General features: G+C 34.4%; 1 protein-coding gene across 3 annotated transcripts in view; it reads left to right on the forward strand.

The window, feature by feature from the left end:
* The window catches only part of LOC124787937 (disintegrin and metalloproteinase domain-containing protein 11), a 1,045,780-nt gene that overhangs the window by 927,055 nt on the left and 96,466 nt on the right, over positions 1–22,259 (forward strand). The window contains exon 20 of one of the 3 annotated variants that reach the window (XM_047254929.1): positions 19,755–19,913. The exons of 1 other annotated variant lie outside the window; for it this stretch is intronic. In XM_047254929.1, the coding sequence (XP_047110885.1) occupies positions 19,755–19,913 (159 nt within the window). The remainder of the gene's footprint in view (positions 1–19,754; positions 19,914–22,259) is intronic. One more of the 3 variants, XM_047254930.1, reaches the window with a different exon arrangement.

The following is a 22,259-nucleotide window of genomic DNA, read 5'->3' on the forward strand; positions in this document are numbered from 1 at the left end:
GTACATGTGTTACAGTGTAAAAAGAAATGTTGTAGTGTTGTGATAACTGTTGTTTTTGTAGATGGTTGCAGAGCCTCTTTATATTTCCTATTTCTGACATATGTACAGTTTGTGTTAAACCCTTGGTGCATCGTTGTTTATTTATGCTTCTGTATTTTGTTTTCATTTTTTCCTTCTTTTACTCTCTCTGTCTGCATGCCTGGCCATCGTGTGGATATGGGTCATAATCGGCACCACTACTGAATTCTTCACAACTCGTCATCGTATGGGGAAATGTAATATAAATGATATCTTTCTTTTCTAAATCTTTAAATGGTGACAACACTGGGGCACTTCAACGGTCATCTCTCCAACTGTGAGTCAATTTATTCTTTGTCAACGGTCCCCACAACAATTAATTTTGTTACTCCGGTTACAATTCACAAATGCTTATTCCCAATTTCTTTATGTTAAAATCGTGTCACTTTTTTCCCTGTTCTCACAACACAATACACTCAATAACACTGCTAAACAATTTATTTTACCTTAAAATGAAATCCACCAAAAATTATTCTTATTATTTTTGCATGTGATTTAAAACAGAGAACTACCACAGCACAAACACTGTATTTCTTGTAGTTATGCTGATGTCCGTGGTAGGGGGGGTTTTCATAGTATTTGCTCTGATGGCCCTTTGCTACAGGTCAGTCGTAGTACACAAAAACTTCTCCCTCTGCCTCAGGTTAGTGAGCAGAAAAATCAGCAGGTAGTTCTCACACACTCTTCCATACTTTCATTCTCATACTAGAGCAGATATTTAAATACATTCTCAAATTAGCTGAAGGAAGCAGATTTGATTTCTGATGACTTAGTAAAAGACTATTCCTTGACAGTAAAAATACATGATGGAATCAAATAACCATAGAGGAAGAATAATGTTCCTCTAAGGTGTTTGTTGAAAAAGTGTGATGTATTTTTGGACCATAGTTTGATTCCTACTCCCAAATTGATTTCCCCTTTGCCTCTACATGCTGTACATACTCTTAAATCTATTTCTGGGTTTATCCAGCTTTCACATTAAATGGAATGTACATGTTTTTCATGCTCTTAACTCATGGCATTATAAAATTCAAGTATACATTAATAATTAATTAGGAATCGAAACTCAACTGAGGTGTTTCTCTAAATGTTGAAAACATACAACAAACCACATGTATAAAAACATGCATAGCAATTATTTTGTCATTATTGACACAGATGTAATACTCTGTACACACACACATAGTATTGTATTTTTGAAGTTAACAGGTATGTTTCATTTCTTCATGATAGGTACAGGAACAGCGTTATGATGATCTTTTAATAAAACCATAAATTACTTTTGGTATCCATATTGGTAATTAGCTTTACAAACTGAAACACAACCAGTGTGAAAAACGGATCATATTTATGCTGTTCTGCATAGTAAATTTACCACAAATTGCACATATTAAGTGTAATTACAAATTCAAACACCTTGTCCCAATTATTAACTGAATATGTGTGTGTTGGACATCCCAAAAGGTGTAAAAGGAATATCAAAATATATTGTCATCCTCACAACTAATGGAAACTTGGTGAATAATAAATGTTTTTGTGAAGACTGTAATATACTTTAAATTATGTAACTTACTGGCCTAAAGTATATTTTCATCAACTACTTACCACTTTCCTGTATAAAATTCTGTCACTGCTAAAATTTTGGATGCCAGGTGACATTTGTTTCAATCTGTGATTGCTGTTCAAAAAAGCCTGACAGATCCGTTGCCTGCAGTTTGCTGTGCTGTTTCTGTGAAGTGGTATAACAAACAACTTACAGAGTCATGATGCTCTGTCTGCTATGACTTCCAATCAAATACACAGTTCCTGTAACCAATCATTATACAAAGTGAATCACCTGAAACTTGCATTGCAGATATTGTGGAACTGGAAAGTGCTGTGATGTGCAGTTTTCACAGAATGGATCAGTACACAGGGGCTCCTGTTATTAGCCAGTAAAGAGACTGTAATAATACTTAGAAAGTGTATTTTTGTGCAAACATACACTTTTTTAAATGCAACAATACCTAAGGACACTAACAAAGCAGATGAAGGGTAAACTAGTATGTCAGTAGTGCTTGTTCCAGGAGGCTAGTGTGAGTCGTTTATGGGATATCGTATTGTGAGAAGTTCCCACTCCAACAATTGTACAATACCTATGGTGGCACATACTAAAGAAGAACACAAGTGCATATAATAGTTATGTGGATTCTGATGACAAATGACACATAGACTGTATTCAGAATGACCACCGCAATGGCAGTACATGCTTCCAGTCTGGTGTGAAATACTGCTACATATATGTTAGCATTTCAGCGGAGATGTCTGAGCAGGGTGCAGTAATATGTCATTGCATATCATTGGGTGTAGTTGGTATGTCACTGTAGACAGTATCTTTCAGCTTTCCCCACAGTAACTAGTCTACAGGTGTCAAATCCGGGGAACGGGCATGTCAAGCTACAGATCCTCTGTACCAAAACCAAAAATTTGGAAACAATTTGTGAAGACATGCTTCAGTACTTTGTGCACTATGGGCTGGACAGCCGTCATGCTGGTACCCCAGGTTCCTCCTAGGCTATAGAGGAACTTCTTCTAGATTCCATTAAAGATGATCTGTTTAGAGGCTGCAATACTTGTGCACATTCAGTGTTCCATCTATGAAAAACAGGCCTATGAGCTGATGGTTCATTATCCCACACCACACTTTGACAGTTCATGGATGCTGATGTTCCACTTGAAGAAGCCAACAGCGATTGTCAACAACCATGTTTCAGCAGTTTACGTGGCCATTATTGGTAAATGTGACTTCACCACAAAATAAGATACATGACACATCTGGAGTATCCCGTCTTAATGGCCATGTATAGAAGTTAACATGTTTCTCATAGTTGTTTCCATGCAGCTTTTGATGGAGAGAGATGTGATAGGGATAGAACCTATATTGATGCAGAGTGTATAGGACACTTCCCTGTGCGATTGCAGCTCAGCAGTAACAGCAGCAAGAACATTAATTTCCTCCTCTTCTGTCATCACTTGTTTTCTTCCATTACAATGTCTAAGAGTTACATTACCATTTTCATATAACTGGTTGAAGAGATTGACAAATAAGTGCCGAGATGGTTGAGTCTATTGGGTATCTTCTCACATACACTGTAAAAGAGCAAAGTACATTTCTTCCACACTCTCCATACACCATGAGTATGTCAGCTTTTTCTGCATTTGTAAATCCCATCGTCCACTCATGACCTACTGCTTGGACTGTCACACACTAAATGACTAGCAAGTCACAGTGCACTCAAGGAACACACAAGTACACTGTAAGCAAATGTAACAACATCATACCTATGGATGTATATAATGTGAAACATTCACATAATTTGATCGTTTATGATTAGTGAGATGTAGATATCACTATATTATACAACATTTTCGACTAAGTTCAAAACTCTTCCACAATGCTTATGGAGTAAGGGTATCTAATGGTGTTAAGAGTGATGTGTCCATTGCATAGAACATAGCTTTCAGTTTCTCCATCTTTACTTGTCAAGAGGAGAGGTACATGTTGTAGGATAGGGTTCCACTCTCTATCTTCACTTCGTATCATATCCACCTATGACCTACAACAACACAATCATGATCACACACTCTGTATGCACTCATTGATCATGTCTAGATATTAAAGCATTTGACAAACTATTCACAGGTTGGAGGAAGGCAATGGTGAAGCACTATTGTTAAGATCCTACAAAGAAAGCAGCATGTGTTTCCTGAAATTCCTCCAAAGTATATCACTGACTGTAGAACATTCCATTTGAAGCGAAAGTATGTAATTTCCTCTTCATCTTATTTCGTGAAGACTTTTGTTTAATGAAGTTGTGATTATCAATAGCCATGCAAACAGTAATATAATCTGCTTCCTTCATGAGCATCCAATCTCATTGACCCACTAGAAGGAGCATTCAGTACAGAGAGAAAATTTTGTAATATTCATATACTTTTGACAGAAGTTACTTTTTTCAACTTGAGTGTGTGATGTTCAGAGAGATCCTAAACTGAGGCAGTTTTTGTATAAATGGCTCATAAACTGGAATAGACAATGTACCTATTTACTGTCTCAGTGCAATAATAATAGTACAGTAATAATGGCCACTGAATTTATATGGTTAAGTATCAAATTTTAAAACCTGAAGACAGGTGGAATCTCTGTAAAAATTTTGTTTTCTTCTGTTATTCAAAAATTCAACAAAATTTATGCAGATCTGCATACACTGTATCATAAAGGCACTGTGTGAAAGATGCACATTAAAAGTCTTGTATACTGCACAAAGATATGTTAGATGTGATTCCTAATCAAATTTGAGAATGATCACAGGCACTTCATTCTGCATTGACCATTATTTCTCTACGGATATAAAGCACTGTTGAGTAATGATTGCTTGAATTGTCCCACCCAAAGCTATATGCATAAAGAATTGGCAATATGATACTTACATATGACAGTGAAGGAAACATAGTTGACATCAAAAACCTTTCTACACATCGCCCTTAGCTGTAAAAATAAACATTTTGGATCAGAATAGACTCCATATTTTGTACATACAAAATAATATGAGATGGTTGCTATTTAAAGATTTGAGAAGTATTTAAAAATTTTCCCTCACTATTCTGATCTTTTATGACACACTGTGTAGTGAAGTTATAGCTGTTTCCTCTGTATGTGCACTAAGATAATAGATCACATTAGTTCTTTTGCACTGTATAAAGTGTGATAGTAATTACAATGAAGTCTGATAAATTTTACTTAGATTGGTTATTTTGAAGTACTAATTAAATGCTCAGAGAGAAAAAAGTTATACTGAAATATTGGTCATGTACCTTACATCAAAATCAGATTTCATTGTAAAAACAATTACATTTCCCTTGAATGCTATCATTAGCACACCTGTTTTCATAGTTATTCTTCATTTTTCTACTTAAGTGTGTTTCTTACACTACCTGTCAAATTGGTGTTTAATGTTCCTTAGAATTCTGGATATTGTTACTGCGCATGTTCATTATTGTGAAAGCTTGTTTCCAGATGTTAACTCAATAATACCACACTGCTTCAGTATTATCTGTTAGTTACATATAGTATTCTAAAAGCTTATGTTTGTGTGTGTTGGCCTAAATATACTTCCTTGAGACTAGTTTTAGACAATACATGTACCTTAGGTGCCCTTTATCCTTGATAAACTAAAATGTAGAAGATTTTCCTCTTTCAGACATACCTCATGATGCATTTTTCTGCTCTCACATTTACATTATTAACTTCCAGTATACACACTATTTCAACACTGGATTGCAACTATCACAGTGTTCATGAAAGTAGAAGTGTTGTAAATGTTATCCACTTTCATTCATAAGTTCTCATCTACCTTCAGCTACTATAATCTTAATGTTGAAAATACATCCAGAAATAAGGGTAATTTTTTCCATATTTTCTTGAAATAATTTTATTTGTTGTATATATATCTATGAATTAGGTTGAGTGTGTATGTCTATACAGCCAACCAGAGGATTTTTCACATCTCTTTACAGTATTTACTTTGAATACATAGTAATGATCATGTGAATGAGTAGTAAAATAAACACAATGAAACCCAAAATCATTAAACATGCTATGTTCAATATGTCAACAACTACAAAATAATTATGTTATTTATTTGACTCATAGCTTCCTGAGAATTGTATTTTTGAAAACACAAGAAATTGCTTGACAGTTAATCTCTGGCTTTGCTCATTTAACTATCAGTCAAATGCCAAAATGTAATTAGTTTTCTCTGAGGTAATTTTCAGGTGGTTTTTTCAGATTTTGTAGTAGTCTGAAACAAGGCTTTATAAGTAGAGACTTATAATAAAATAAATAATGGTTCAGCAGTTATTTTTGAGGAGTTTTTCACTGTTTTACCCTACATAAAAGTCTGAAAATATTTTTTATATCAACCTATTGCCTTTGTTTCCCACCAAAATTTTCCATTAGATTTGTGTTGCAATTATTGTTTACTTCAGTGAGTCATGGACATGTTTAGTCCCCCCCCCCCCCTCCCCCCAAGTAAAATATAAAATAGTTGAATTGGCATTTTCTTGGCAGACTAGATTTAGTTTTAAAGGAATCTTACAAGTGGCTAGTTTCTTTTGTCATTTTCATTTATTGTGCCTGAAAACCAATATTTCCAGCTTTTCATCACTTCCGCCCTAATAAGATCTTTTTAATTTCACCCACCAGTGTGACAATGAGTTGATGCACATACTCCTCTTACTTGGCCCTTTAAATCTTTGAAGGAATATGCTTCCTGTGAATCGTTATGACACATGGAAAGCCTGTGACTGACTTTGGATCAAGATCTAATTTTTCCCCTTTATTACAATTCTTTTTCACAAGCAGTTCAATATCTGTTCAACAATACATCCTTGTGCCCTTCCCAGTATTTTGCTAAAGATGAACTAGGTTATTTACTGTAACAGACTTTGCCTTTTCTTGCATCATCTTTGTAGTTACATTCATTGTATTATAACAAGTCTTACAGATGTCATGTTTCCTTATGTCATACTTTTTGATTGTTGGAATGGTAGTAGCATCTGCCTCCACATACAAGCATTTATAAATTACGTTCATCACTATGGGGACCAACTGCTTGTAGCAAATAGAAGTTACATTCACATAATCCACAGCCTAACAAGATGTCTGTGCTACAGAAAATCTAGCATCATCATTTCACTTCTAATTGCCTTAATTTAATGCTAAATTCTACTCACGTTCCTTTTCTCATCAGTATTATCCAAAGGTGTCTAGATTTTTCATGTTGCTGGATTCTCCAAACATTGTTTGGTAGAATAAAATTTCTAACCTGTCAATAAATAAACAAACTATGGATGTTCTTCATTGTTTATTCATCTTGTAAACTTGTTTCTGGCTTGCAAGGCAATTATCAGACATTAAATTTCTGTATGATAAGGTGTGCACCTGAGTGTAGTCCGTAGTCGGTAGGTAAACAAATTTTATCCATGTGGATGCTGTTGAAGTTTGTCATTAGTATTTGTTCTCATCAATCACTTGCTATAATTTGTGAACTTGAAGTTTCAATCTGTTTGAAATGAGGTACTTTTTATAATTTGTTATTCTTTAAGTATGCTTTTAATGTTCAGATGTCTTCTTTCATCATTACTGATCATGATATTCACTGTCTATAATGATGTACTTTGCTGTGATACTATGAAATTCATTCGAATTGTATAGTATTATGTTGTGATTTATACATTTTTAAAACCTTATTTTTAATGAATATGTTCCTCATGGCAGAGAAACCCTGTACTTTTTAGATCAGTAATATATTTATTCTTTGACAGATGCCTTTTAGGTCAACACACTTCTTGTAATATTTTTCCAGTGACTGAATTCCATCCCCAAAGTCTGACTGTGGAAAGTCTGCAAAACACACTTCTGTGGCTTTATAAACTCTTCTTTACACTCAAAAAATTTTGTAACTACAAATTTCTTTAGATGTGGGTATAAGTGGAAGTCAGAGAGGTTTCCCAAATGCAATAATATTGTACTTCAAATTCTTCAGTTTTTTCATTTCTAAAGCACTTTGTGAGCTGGTTTATTGTCTAGGTTCAGGTTTAACCAGGCTGATCTCTCTTCATGTATTTTTTTCATCCAGTTGGTCTACGAGTTAAGGCTTCATCATTTTCCAGATAACTGATGTGAACATCAATAATGCTGGTCACAACATTTCCAACAAGAAATGAATGTTACTAGTTTTTTAGTTTAGGATTCTTTTTAAATAGTCAGACACTGCAGAGAAATTTATTTTTGTGTGCATACACTCAAAAAATATAGCCTCCATCTATCATAAAACTTTTCTGCCTTTAACTCTTCATTTAAAATGTTTTGCAGGTTTTCTTCTGTTGTGCTTACTATGTCCACCAATTCATACTTTAATTGTGCAGTGTTCTAAACAACAGTGCGTATTTTCCTGAAATTTTCATTTGTGATTGAAATTTCGGGACATTTATCATACGGAGTAAAGTGCGGTTTCTTGCTGAGGCAATATGAAACGTTATGCAAACGACTTGCAATACAATGCAGAACTAGCCCACGTTGGTGGAGCTCATAGGAAAGCATAGAAAAGTTGTTGAAACTTGTCCACACTGGTACGGCACTGATAAGACATCATGACATGTCACTCAATGCAACAGGGACTGCTGGTTGCCCCATGCAACTGTGTCATACAATACAAATTTTGAATAGTTTCTTGCTAAAGCTTTTGCTTTATCCTGGTTTTTTATGTGTATGTGTTTTCCACTTTGCAGTCATTCTCATTTGATTTTTTTCCCCCATTTTATAGGCCCTCATCACAGCTTGACACTAAACTGGTTTTCTTTTTGCTATTGTCCATAGTTATTATGATACATCCCAAATAAGTAAAACACCACGTGTTTTGTGAAGAATGTACTCACTGGCCAGTTTATGTTTGGTGCATTTTAGCTCATGTTGCATAGAAAATATAACTAACATACATAAACTGTTTTTATTAGTGGAATAGACCTGTGCTTCTTTTCTCAAGAAAATACATGAAATATATTGGAGGTTTCCAGAATATATATTCTGCGAATTTGGGGTTATAATCTGTCCACAGTAAATAATTTTATGATGATTTGACTCTATCCAGCTTGAATTTTATTTTTGAATCTATGTCACGTTATTAACATTACATTACTAGTGGCATACCCCTCAACTTTGCTGTTGGACACAACTCTCAAACCTCTGTCACCTGCTCAGAATGGTTTCCTTCTGTGCTGTCTGTAATTCACTTATAAGTTGAGTAACACATGAAACTGTTGTTAAGTTACTCACCAATCTTCTTTCTCATTTTGATGTTCTTGTTCCTGTTTTATCTGATATCCTCTAGTAGTGAGACGAGAGTTTAATACTGTAATGCAGTATTGCTGTAAGATTAACAGAGATAAGTTTTAATGTCATCCTTTTGCTATTCTTTGTTGTTTATTTATTTGTTATGCATATTTGCTGTCACAGGGAACTTGAAGTATGTGTATGCTGTTTTCCTTAATCAACATTGAGTATTAATTTTCACACAACTGTGAACTTTGTACTAGGATTTTCTCCATTATGGAAAAAAAATCATTTGAAATTCTCATATATATGTTAAGTGTTTCCTTTTGTAGTTTTTTTTTAGTTTGAGTTTTACATTTAAAATGTGTAAGGACAAAGAACAGCCAAGATAATTATTAACATATCCAGAGAAAACAAACCATTATGTCATATTTTAGGAATTCAGAATTTTTAAAAAATGTGTGGTACCCTGCAGAAGTACTTCAGAGCAAACACTGAACCTCAGGTTGGTTTATTTAGAAATGCTTGTCAAAAAAAGTGTCAAAGGAAACGAGTAGGACAGTAACATATTAACACAGTCCAGTAAATTGCCATTACTTTTATTGGGAAGAGGTACAGATTAAATATACATGCATTTTTCATAAATGAAGTGGCTGTGGTACAAACATTACATCTATAGTTATCCAGTATAGTCTTTTATAAGTGCATCTACATTAGATGTCTTGGTACTCATCTGTTTGTAGATTTAGTTTGGCAAAGCTTTTGAAGATATCTTATTAGTGGATGGCATTAACGATAGTCCTCTATAATTCCCAGAAGAATTCCCAGTGTACTAAAGGTAACGTTGTCACTTCTGGAAGCTGCTTTTCTTACAAATCGTGTTAGTAATTTGTGTTGTTTGATGACAACTTTCTCTATGGAGTTCAATTATTACTTTCTTGTTAGTGCACTTCAAAAGTTCTGCAGTAATCCCATCTTTCCCAGGAACTTTATTGTTTTTCAAGATGTCTATTATGTTCCTAAACTCTTCTACAGTTAGTGGTTCTGAGTCTGAATTTGATCCTTTCTGATTATAGTTAAATGTCTTGGGCTGTGCTGTACAGTTTAGGATCTTATCAAAGTACTTGGTCAATATCCAACTGTCTTCATGTCACCATATACTACTTTACCTCCCTCATTCTTAAAGTTATGTTTTGGGGAGTCATACCTATGTAAGTTAGTCATGAATGTTCTGTGAAAGTCTCACAAATTGCTCTTTCATAAATCCTAGTCTACTTGATTTAAGCTTTCCTTCTCCTTCTCACAGTTTCTCTGTAGATTCCTGATAGTTTTGTCTACTTTTCTCCTTACTTCTTGTAAATTTCATAGATTTTCTCATTTTTTTTTTTTTTTTTTTGAAAACATCAATCAATTCTGCAACATTCACTAGCATTCAAATGTTTTTCCCTGGTTCTATATGTAATGTGACGCTCAATTTAAATATTTAAAAAATATCAAATATTCAAGGCATAAAGTGTAATTTGTCAAGTAGAAGGTAATGTGACTATGGACACTAACAGAGCCTGAGTATATTTCAAGAAGAGTAAGCTGATTCCAAATAAACTGTAGGTATTAGGCAAGTGGGAATTAAATTCCACCACAAGGAACAGACATAGGTATGGTGTGACAATCTAGAAATGCTGAAGAGGTGAGGAAAATATATTTATTGTGAAAAGAAAGTTCCAAAAACATTGTGCAAAACATTTAAGCAAGGCTATAAACAGCTGAAAAGTTGTGAAATTCAAGTCATATTCCATATTTCTATCTACTTTCATTCTTGTGTTTTAATAATTCTTAAGGAGAGAAAAATATTTTTAATTCATCATTTTGTACTATCACAATGAATGAATTTGTGAGTATAAAAAAGCTTTAGTGTAAGTATTATCATGTACTACATCTTCTAACAATATTCTTTTAACAATAATTCCTCATTTTAAGACAAGTAGAATAACATTTTTAAAAGATGCCAACAAAAACAATTTTTCAGTTTTTTGCTTAAGCATCTAATTACTGCAAGAACATTTCTTTTCAATACAAAATACAGATTTATATTTGTGTAAGTTTTCACACACACACACACACACACACACACACACACACATATATATATATATATATATATATATATATATATATATATATATAAAAAAAACAAAGATGAGGTGACTTACCGAACAAAAGCGCTGGCAGGTCGATAGACACACAAACAAACACAAACACACACACAAAATTCAAGCTTTCGCAACAAACTGTTGCCTCATCAGGAAAGAGGGAAGGAGAGGGGAAGACGAAAGGAAGTGGGTTTTAAGGGAGAGGGTAAGGAGTCATTCCAATCCCGGGAGCGGAAAGACTTACCTTAGGGGGAAAAAAGGACAGGTATACACTCGCACACACGCACATATCCATCCACACATACAGACACAAGCAGACATGGTCTTTAAATATGTCTGCTTGTGTCTGTATGTGTGGATGGATATGTGCGTGTGTGCGAGTGTATACCTGTCCTTTTTTCCCCCTAAGGTAAGTCTTTCCGCTCCCGGGATTGGAATGACTCCTTACCCTCTCCCTTAAAACCCACTTCCTTTCGTCTTCCCCTCTCCTTCCCTCTTTCCTGATGAGGCAACAGTTTGTTGCGAAAGCTTGAATTTTGTGTGTGTGTTTGTGTTTGTTTGTGTGTCTATCGACCTGCCAGCGCTTTTGTTCGGTAAGTCACCTCATCTTTGTTTTTATATATAATTTTTCCCACGTGGAATGTTTCCTTCCATTATATATATATATATATATATATATATATATATATATATATATATATATATATATGCACAGTTGAAATCCTGTGTGTAATCAAAAGAATGGGCAAGTATTAGGTCTCCAAGAAAATGATAAAGTCAGTGCGTTCTTTAGAGTAGAAGTATGCAGGCATAAAAGTTTGTTTTTATTTTATCGTTCAGTAATTGGTGGGCAAAGCAGATTCTGATTGTCAGGCAATAGGAAGTGCTGTAGAGCCAAAAACAGGATCCTTGTTAATGAATAGATAAAGTAAATTTTAAAAAACACTGTATGAAAACTAAATTAAGTGATGGGTGAACATAATGAAAAATAATCATTCCAAATTTTCTGTATAAAAAGTATCTGAATAAATTAAACTTTATGATACAATTGGCGAGACCAAGAAATATTGGTCCCTCCATGCTTTCAAGGTTCATATCAAATATGTATACTAATCTGGATAGATCTGCCTCTTACAAGTACACTTCAACATATGTATATTAATAACAATGCAGGCTTTGTCACTTCATTTCTTGAATTCTATAACTCATAAAATTTAAGTTGCAAGCATTTTTAATACCCAAATGCACACTATTTTTGTATTTATATTTGCAATATAAATGCCAAAGTAACTAAGCATAAATGTTTTGATTTCTCCATGAAGTCCCTCAAGGACAGGGTAATTGTGATGTGCATTTATAAGCTTACTTGTTTTTTGATATGTTGCTGTGCAAGAGAATGAAGGAATGGATGTGCTTTACTTGTGTAAGTAGTGTAACTTGAATGTGTCTTTTCTGTGTTGTGAGTATGCATTTGAATTGTGTGTGTATTTACTTTCAAAAACTATGGAATTAAATGTAATATGTAGATACTTTTGTACAGCACTTTGGGGTATTTCTGCATGAAGTGTGCACTTAATGATATGCTACAAATATCACCTTTGTAAATTCATAAAAATGCTGCTGTAAAACTTGAAATGTTTTAAACTAGAGTAGCCACATACATTACTTACCCATACATGTTCATTATCTCACTTTTTAATAATTCTTTTTTTCTGGTATTTCTTTTTGTTGTTGTAAATCATGCAAAACAAATATCTGAGTTGTTTTGACACTGGCAGAAGCAAATATGTTATCATAAACTCAAACTGCTTCTGTCACTACGCACTGTAGAGCTTACTGTGTGGGGCAGATAGTGACTAGATGGAATCAGTAAATTACCCTTCTTCATATGCTGTCCACATCTGAAGTAAGGGAAAATAAGACTGGCAATGCCAATTGGAGTGGGTGTTATTTATTTTGTTATTACATTGTTTGTATAAAACAGTGGTAGGAAACAGCAATCCTTTTTTCGTTACTGATGGCATAGCAGTATGATTAGTTTCCTCCAGGTGGACTGATTATTAAAAATAGAAACTTATTTTTAAATCAATATGCATTTTTATAGTTGTATTTCATAAAATGAAAGAGAGACAAGAAAAATAAAAAAAAGTCTGCCTTATGCTGATACAATTGCTACACTTCACATAATCTGTTTAGAGACAAGATCTGTGAGCACTGGCAGACAAAAAGTTTGATTACACATTTAAATGCTTTGGTTAAATTAATCAATTCATTGACTGTTGTCCTGGCCCCAAGCAGAAATGATGTGTAAATCTGTCTCCAGATCTTCATGTGACACTACTGGCAATGTTATACTTCATAAAGCTCTAGATAATGTTTTATGAAATAAGTAATAACCAAAATCATTGGTTCTGTGTGAACCTATGATTCTTCATAATAATTATGATATCTTTTTTGTGATGCTATTTATTAGATATCAAAATACAATATTTTTCTGCTGTACTCCAGGAAGAAAAGGTAACATAATAGGGGATATGGAAAATAAGGCTATGGAAGAATAAATCTTGGGCAAATAGAGTGGCTATTAATTTATTTAAATTACAAAAGCAATAGAAAATATGAAAAATGATCAATAAATGTAAAATCGTGAAATAAAACAAAACATTACCTGGAAAACAGCGCTAAACTCAGCATTCCTGTAAATGGATCAAAGTGTACTTACAAATTGCTGTAATGCGAAGAACTGGCAGAAGGCTGATGGAAATAGTAAAGAGCAAAAGAGTGAGTATTTGCAGCTTTTAGAAAATTAATTCACTCATAAAGAACAGTGAAAAGATGATACAATTAAAGGTAGGAAGGACAACATGAGAGTCAAGAGAGAGAGATAAAAATGAGAGAAAGAAGAGGTCTGTTTAATGTGTATGCTAACATTTAAAGTCAAGATCATTTATAACAAACTACAGAATTCTGATGGTCTCAATGTGAAATATAACCCAAAACATTTTCCATAAGCAGCTTTGGAATAAAAAAACTGACTGGAAAGAGTCATATGCTGTATAATATGCAAATGCGCTCAGAACAGGAAGATGATGAGGTACCATGTGAAGGTAAAAGCAATAAGAAGGCAAAATAAATTAAGAACAAGAATGAATTTGCCTCAGGCTGCAATCATATCATCTTCAATTTTTTATTGTAGTTTTATCAATTTCGTTTCTACTAGCCTCATCTTCAGATGTTCCTGTGAACAGTTCCCATATCTAGGCGAGGTACATATCAACACCAATCAGAAATTTTTCTTTTTCAGGCATTGCTGCAGCATATAAACAAATTAGTACCAGTGTGTTGTGGGTATATAAGCACTGACATATAGGTAAGAGATTAGTGTGACATCGTATTTTTTTCAATATGCATGCAGTAACTGCAGAAATGTGAACTACAGCGATGTTATTACCAAATGCGTACATATAGGATCATCATGCTGCTTTTCTTTACTTAACTGCAGAAGGGCAAACGTTCATTGAAGAATGTATGTTGGGCAACAGTATCTACTGGAAACCACTGTTGTGGGATGACACACCAAGTTCTGTGCTGTTCGCAATTCGACATGAGATGCCGGTCAGTCTGGGAGGCCAGCCATTTCTAGTGGGAGACATTCGAGCACCTGTCATATAGTCCTAATCTCTCCCTCTTGTGACTATGAAACCATCAGGCCCTTAAAAATTCCTTGAAGAGCTGACATTTCCTGTTGGATGAGGATATGCAGCAAACAGCTACAGACTACTTCACACAGCTGGATATGGTGTTTTATCAAACAGTTATCTTCAACCTGGTGCATCAGCAGGATGATTGCCTCAGTGCACAAAGGGATTTTGCCTGATTGGAATGTACAGCCTTCAAATAAAAACTTTTTGGTTGCCCCTTACATGTATATTTTTAATATTTCCATTGTTGTAGCAAAGTAGTCATTGTGATTCCGCATTTCTGTAAACAATGGAGAGAAAATATTTATACATATCTCACCAACATATGGGACTTGTTCACACATGGATCTGAAGAGAAGGCTACTAGCCTCAAAACTGATCGTGCTACAATACATAACTGAAGCTAATTTAATTGCAGTCTGATGGAAATTCATTGCTACTCTCATCTTATTATATGACTGCGTTCCTGCAATTCCATCAACAATGGAAAGTTTAAATACAACAAAATAAGTTAATTAAGAATAATAAGCTATCTCATTGGACAAAAAGATAAGTAACTTGTCTAGTGATATGTGCAACATTCCACAAGCTTTTGTAACAGCTGTGATTCACTGTGGTATGAACTGTGCAAGGCTTTGGATGTAGTAAATGTTTATGTTGAACAAATCATGCACCACGTGACGTAATTCCATGAAAATATTGCTGCACTGTTCCAGGCAGCCCTGAGATTTTTAGTAGGTTTTAAATATGAAGACCTTTTGGAGTAGCCCATATGTGTCACAGTTTCCTAACATTTCTCATGCTATATACTGACAATTTAGTACAATGGTCATCTTGGGAGATGGAGGTGATTATGTTGTGGTTCTTATTAAGCTTCTGGCTGTCTGGTAGGTAAGCGTAGCCATTGAGGGTATCAACCAATGAACCCATTTACACTTAATTAAAATTTCTCCAAAACTGAGCCTTCACTGACTTATTCCATTTCTTGCATACAGTCCTTCCAGATACTTGTCTGGCAGTGATGATAAATACTGTATTACATTGTATGTAATTCACATACTACTACTACTACTACTACTACTACTACTAAATATGATTTATCTTACCAGTTCATACATTTCTAGTTTTCTAGTATCCACTTAGGTCAGCTTTCTGGTCAGAAGTGAGCAAGTTTCTTGTGTGAAACTCTACTTTTCTTGCATAGAATTCTACTCCAAATATTTGCAAAGCAACTACCTCCAGTGTACTCATTTGGGAGTGGTTTGGCAAAAACCACATTAATTTCATGAAATATTTCATACTCCTCCACTGCTTGTCTACCTCTAAGATGGTATGTGACAAAATACCTGTGAAAAGAATCACTTTCTTCAAATGGTAACTTTCTGTGTGTTCAGAGGCAATAACCTCATTTTGCCACTGCATCTCTTAAAACTTGTGATCCATAGTATACAAATAGCAAACAAGATAAGTAGGGTGCTGTGTTTGTCCCGCTGACACTCTGAACATATTTCTGTAGATGCACTGCAAATGCCAATTGGTACCACTCATTCAAACTGTATACAGATACCAGAAGTTGCTATTAGCTTTACAATGCCTTATAATAATGTATTGTCCAGTGATATTTTGAATTATTTGAAAGAATGTAGTAATTTGAAACTAGAACACACACCACACAGTGAGTAAAGGAAACAGAAAAAAGAAAGAAATTAAAACTTTTGAAGATACTTGATAAGGCACAGTTTAGGTAAGACAGAAGTAGGAAGTAAGACTAAGGTAAATTAAATGCTGACAATTAGCAAGAGATAAAAATGTGCTTTTGTCCATATTCCCTCTCCAGTTTTGAAGTAGTATACTGAGAAGCTGCAAGCTACTCATCTCATAGAGAAGGCACTTAGTCACAGACAGGTACAGTGAAAACGACTGCTAATATATAAGCTTCCAGGCAGCGTCCTTCTTCCAAAGCAGAAAACACGCACATGGCTGCTCTCTGGGCACTGAGGGCTCAGTGCACAGTGTGTATGTGTTTACTTCTTTCGAAGATGGAATTTGTATGAAAGCTTACTTATTTCAGCAGTCTCTTTCATTGTGCCAGTCTGAAACTCATCTACTGCTCTATTTGGTGAACAGCAATCTATCCTTTCTGTATTGGTGTTATTCCAGCCTGGATTTTCCAGAGTGTGAAAAGCAGCATGCAATTCATGTAATAATGAAAAATCATCTTTGTTTGTAAACTATTTGTCCTGAACAACATTACCTACTTAGACTCTTGTTCTGATCATATTAAAATGATTAATTATCTTTGGATCACAATGTGTTATGGTAGTGAAAATATTCTCTCTGAAACAGATCCAGACCAAAAGTTGACAGCCATGCCAAGGTATTCTACAAAGAAAAAAGCATAGACATGTTACAACTACATTACTGTGATTGTACTTCTGATTTGTCAGATGAAATTAAATCGATCAAAGAAATAAGTATGAAGACTTTCAGTTGAATTTTCAATGTGAAAGATAATTGTAAACAGCTGACAGTATAATTACAAGTAAACAAAAGCTATAGCAGCAGAGGAGAGTGGAAACTGAAATGGCAGAAGAATGTGTAATACATAGGCAAGGAAACTGATTACTACTGCACATCAAAACTGTGTGTGAATCACTGGGCTATAAATATTTATCAGTATCAGATTTGGATGTCCTTTATCGGCACTTATGATGCAGAAATATACTGATCACTACTGGAGAAACTTTATTTGACAGACAGATTCTGTGACAAATGTTTCAGTTAAGTCAGTTTGAAATGGCCTATGCTATAACATGCACATTGACAACACTGCACAAAGAAAACACTATTTTAGAGTTTTGAAATAGATGGAGTTAATTCATTTTAATACTATTTTTAAAAAATAACAATTCCAATTACAAAAAATCCCAAAAATAATTACATTTATTTCTGCTAATAATTAGAATGTGCACTTCACATATTTTTTGCATCCTATTAGCACATATAATATCACTATTTCCAGCATATACTGTTTTTTGCAAATTGGCACACAGGTCGTCATTTTTGCTTCTTATGGGTGCTGCAGTTTTTGCTGCTAATTGCAGTCACTCCAGATATATTGTTCCAATGTATGTGGCTACTCTGTTCTGAGCAGATCTCTTTAAATGTTTAAATTTAATTTCATTTAGTATGATAGTAAAACAAAAGAAATTATCTTGAGCTAAAAAGGTGTGTTAATTTTTATTTCACCTACTGATCCACCAATTTCAGTAATACTTCATTATTTTAATGTTCATCATTTGGTTCAGCAGTTACTTACATAAACAGTATCGTGTTGTTTTCTTTCCATCCCCTAACTTACTCCTGGTATCAACCTAAATCGTAGCTCTGTTTTTTTTTGTGTTTTTTTTTTCCATTGAAAAACCTCCTTAATTTGTAGTAAGACCAAACTTTTTGTTTTTTTAATTTATGTTTATTGTTCCTTCTTAATTATGAGATCCATTTATTCCTAAGCTACATTGGTTTGCAAAACTTAAGGCTGAAAGTAACTTTTGCACAATGTTTAACTGCCAAGTAACATAGCTTAGTGAAACTTGGACCACACATAGAAAGAACTGCTACATTATAGTACAGAAGGTAACTGAAAGAAATACACAATTAGATGAACAGAAATGATACTTTCATTCAAAGGAAATAATTATGGTCCCCTGCACATGAGTAAAGGCAGAACATGCCTCCCTTAAAAGATGCACATGGGAAAGGAGTACAGTATTGATATCATTGACCAGTGGGTGCACCGTGTTCAAAGATTTGGAGGTCAGTATGCACATGCAATGTTATGCCGAACCATGGAATACCATTTGGACCACCAAAACAATCATATTCAACAACATTCCTGGCTGCAAGTGTTCTCATCTCTTACCAATTAGGTGTATGTTCAGAATAATTACTCAGATGGAATCTGCTTTCATCTGAGAAGAACATGTGACATAGCTCCTCGTCGATCCAGTGACCTGTGACCTTGGCACCAATGGAAATGGTGCCTCCAATGTGCAGGTGTTAACAGCAGACAACATGTTGCTCAATGGGTAAAGAGACCACTCCCACGCAGACAGAGTCCCACTGTGGAGTATGAGATTTCATGCCATGCATTCCTGTCAAATGTGGTTGCACCCACTGTTTGATGTGGATCATATGTAGCCTGTTGCACAATGTAATGGTCATCTGGTGCTGTAGCAAGTGCGGTCAACCACCTCCTCTCCCTCGGGCGGCAGTGCCTGTGGTTCAGAACACTCTCCATGCATGTTCAACAGTGCTGTGAGTAATACCAAACTTCTGGGCTACACTAGTCACACTTCTTTCTTATTCTAGTTTCCTGATGATTCTTCCCCATGTGAAGTCATCCGAATGTTGTCTCTGGACTATGATGTAATGAAAGAACACCAGCACAGTGTAGTGTAACTGCTTGCTGATTGACACACGTGTCTTTTTCCCAATCCTTCAACTGCCACATGTTGTTGGGCCAGCCCCATTTGACTCAATAGTCATGCTGACTTCGCACCATGTGACATCCACCTTTCTGTACTTGACTAGGGAGACCTCAGGCAACATGCTCCTGCAATTTCATTAATTTCCACCAAGTCTATAGTATATTATTTTAATGAGCTCGTCCTTAAGTTTTGCAGAGCAGTGTGTTTTTAACACATAATATGGCTGTCATACTTTAAATTAAATATGCACATGATATCTCAGTTTTGGATATTGTTATTAGTTTTAAAAACTAAACAAAAATATTCTGATAGAATGTTTTACTATAGTTTAGTATTAAGACTATTATGCTTTTTCAAGAACAATGTGGACTGATGTAGAAAAAACTGTTTTCCCCTCTCCCTTTTCTTTATTTCTTTATTTTTCTTTCTTTCTTTTTTTCTTTTGTGTTCATTTTACTCCCAGAAGGAAGAGCACAATGCCGAAATATGATCCACCATACGTGAAAAAGCCTATGGTGAAAAAATATGCTGGCAAAAGTGCAGCTAACAGAACACCAGAAGAAGCAGCTGCCATGGAAAATGTAAACAAGATTTTAAAATTTGGCAACATGCCTTCCTACAGGTAAGAGACACAGTATATAAATTCAATATTATGTTGTTTAAATAGTACATATTATGTACAAGATCCAGAACAATTCAAAAAAATTAATTGTGATGAAAGGTATAAAGAAACTGTATTCAGAGAATTCGATGTGGAATGGAATTCATTTCCTTGAAACCACAATTTTCAATTTGGGAAGTATTAGAAAAAGAAAGAAGTGAAGTGATATAAGAAAAAGAAAGAAGTGAAGTGATGGAAGAGGTATAAGGGAAGGGCAAGGGGAAATTTCTAAGCCTAACAGTGAGAGTCTGTATTTCTTACTTCAAAAAGAAACTTAACTGTTGATGAAGTCCTCTTTCTTATCAGTGCACTTTTCCCAGTGTTTCTCCAGTGAGTACATTCTAGTCCCAAAGTTTTATTCTGGAATGTCTGAAAAGCACGCAACTATGGTGCAAAAAATTCGTCATTGAACCCATAATGTATTCCAGCAACAATTTTTTTAGTAGTGGGAGTAAATGGAAGTCATAGTGTGCCAAATCTGGTGAACAGGATGTATGTTCCAACTAAAACAGGATGTATGTTCCAACTATTTATATGTGAAATCTCACAGCTTTCTCATTTCAGAGGCTCTTTTGTGAGAAGATGCACTGTCTGGGTGAAATATGTTTATTTATTGGTACCGTTTTCAAGATAATAAATAAGAAAATTCCCCCTAATGTTCAGAATAATAATAGCCACAACCTTCCTGGCAAATTAAAAGAACTTTATTTGTCAACTTGCACTTACTGCTTTTATAGTTGTGTTGTTCTTGGTGTTATGTGATCTGCCCATGTTTGATCCATAGGAACAAAACAGTACTAAGAATTATATAGACTGCTTTTTAAAATGTTTCCAACATTCCTGAAAAATTCATTTTTACATTGGATTTTGCATGTCATTCAATAAAAATTTGCTTACAGTTAATTCTTTATGTAAAACGCTGTACTCTATCACTTGTCATTATTTCCTTCTGGATTTTCCATTGTTTGTATTCTCTTTATCTCATACACCTATGTTATCAACTATTTTACATACACATTTAATTGACATCAATCCTGTGGGATATTGTGCAGTTTTTTCATGTTTCCATCTCTCCTTACAGTGTTGCAACATCCTTTACATGGATTATCTACTGTCAGAAATGAATGGGAAGGTTCCTTATAGAACATCACCACCTTTGGATACATTTCTTTTGGTGATAAACAAACCCAAACAAAGAATCTTAAGACATCAGCCCACTTAATGCAGTTGACAAAAACACAGAAAATATGACTAGTTTCCAAAGCAATATAAACAATAAATTTTCCAGATCAATTTGAGATTTTACTTACTCTCTTGTACAGCATGTACTGAGATGAGAAAAACAAACTTCATTCCTATCAGTGATATTTCTATCTCAGACTGAGAAAATTCAGCCATGCCTTTGTAGTGTTCGGTGGCAGCAATGACGTGGCCACCAGAAAAATTGGTGTACAGGTTTTCATTATTTATACATGTCACATGAAAATAGATCTCACATGGATAATGGAGAAGGCAGAAATTAAAACAGTGATTAAAAACTTTCCTTTGAGAAATTTAACTCTTTGAATTAGAAATAAATTTAAATTTTTGTACAGGTGATTTGAGACTAGTAATAAAAAATAAAGAGCAATTTATTGCAGAACAACAGTTATTTATAAATGTTATTTGGTTGCAGATTAATTTTCCTTTATTGTTGGCACTTAATTTATCTGTGACATCCAAAAATTAACCATTAGTTTTCTCCAATTTATCTGCACCTTTTTCAGTTCTGTAGGTATATATGAATAAAGTATAGGGAATGGTTTGTTCATTCATGAATACTAGGAACTCGTAGCTTATTTGCAGGCATATATATCTCATCAGATACACAATAACATGACTCATTCTAATATTTACTACCCTCCATACCTCTCCATTTATGTATTTAGCAACCTTTTTTGTATATAAAAGCACTGGGTACTATATGTATTGGAAATGTCAAATACATTGAAACTGTACACAGCCTTTGCATAAGTACATAATTCCTTACATTGCTACATGAATAAACATCTATTTTAATTCTGAATCTACTATTAGCACTCAGCTTGTACATTTAAATGAAATGTACATGAATAGGAAATTGAATATGAAACAGTGCTTAACAAGTCCACATGTTCACTGACTCCTCCTCTCATGAGCCTTCATGATGGAAGAAGACCCTGATATTGAAAGCTGGAGATTCTATAAATTTTCATTTAGTATGGAAAGAAGAAACAATCTATGGAGATGCCCATTTAGAATGAGTTTATTGCTATATGGTTGTGGAAG

The sequence above is a fragment of the Schistocerca piceifrons genome, chromosome 3 (assembly GCF_021461385.2).
Source record: "Schistocerca piceifrons isolate TAMUIC-IGC-003096 chromosome 3, iqSchPice1.1, whole genome shotgun sequence".
Classification (NCBI taxonomy): Eukaryota; Metazoa; Arthropoda; class Insecta; order Orthoptera; family Acrididae; genus Schistocerca; species Schistocerca piceifrons.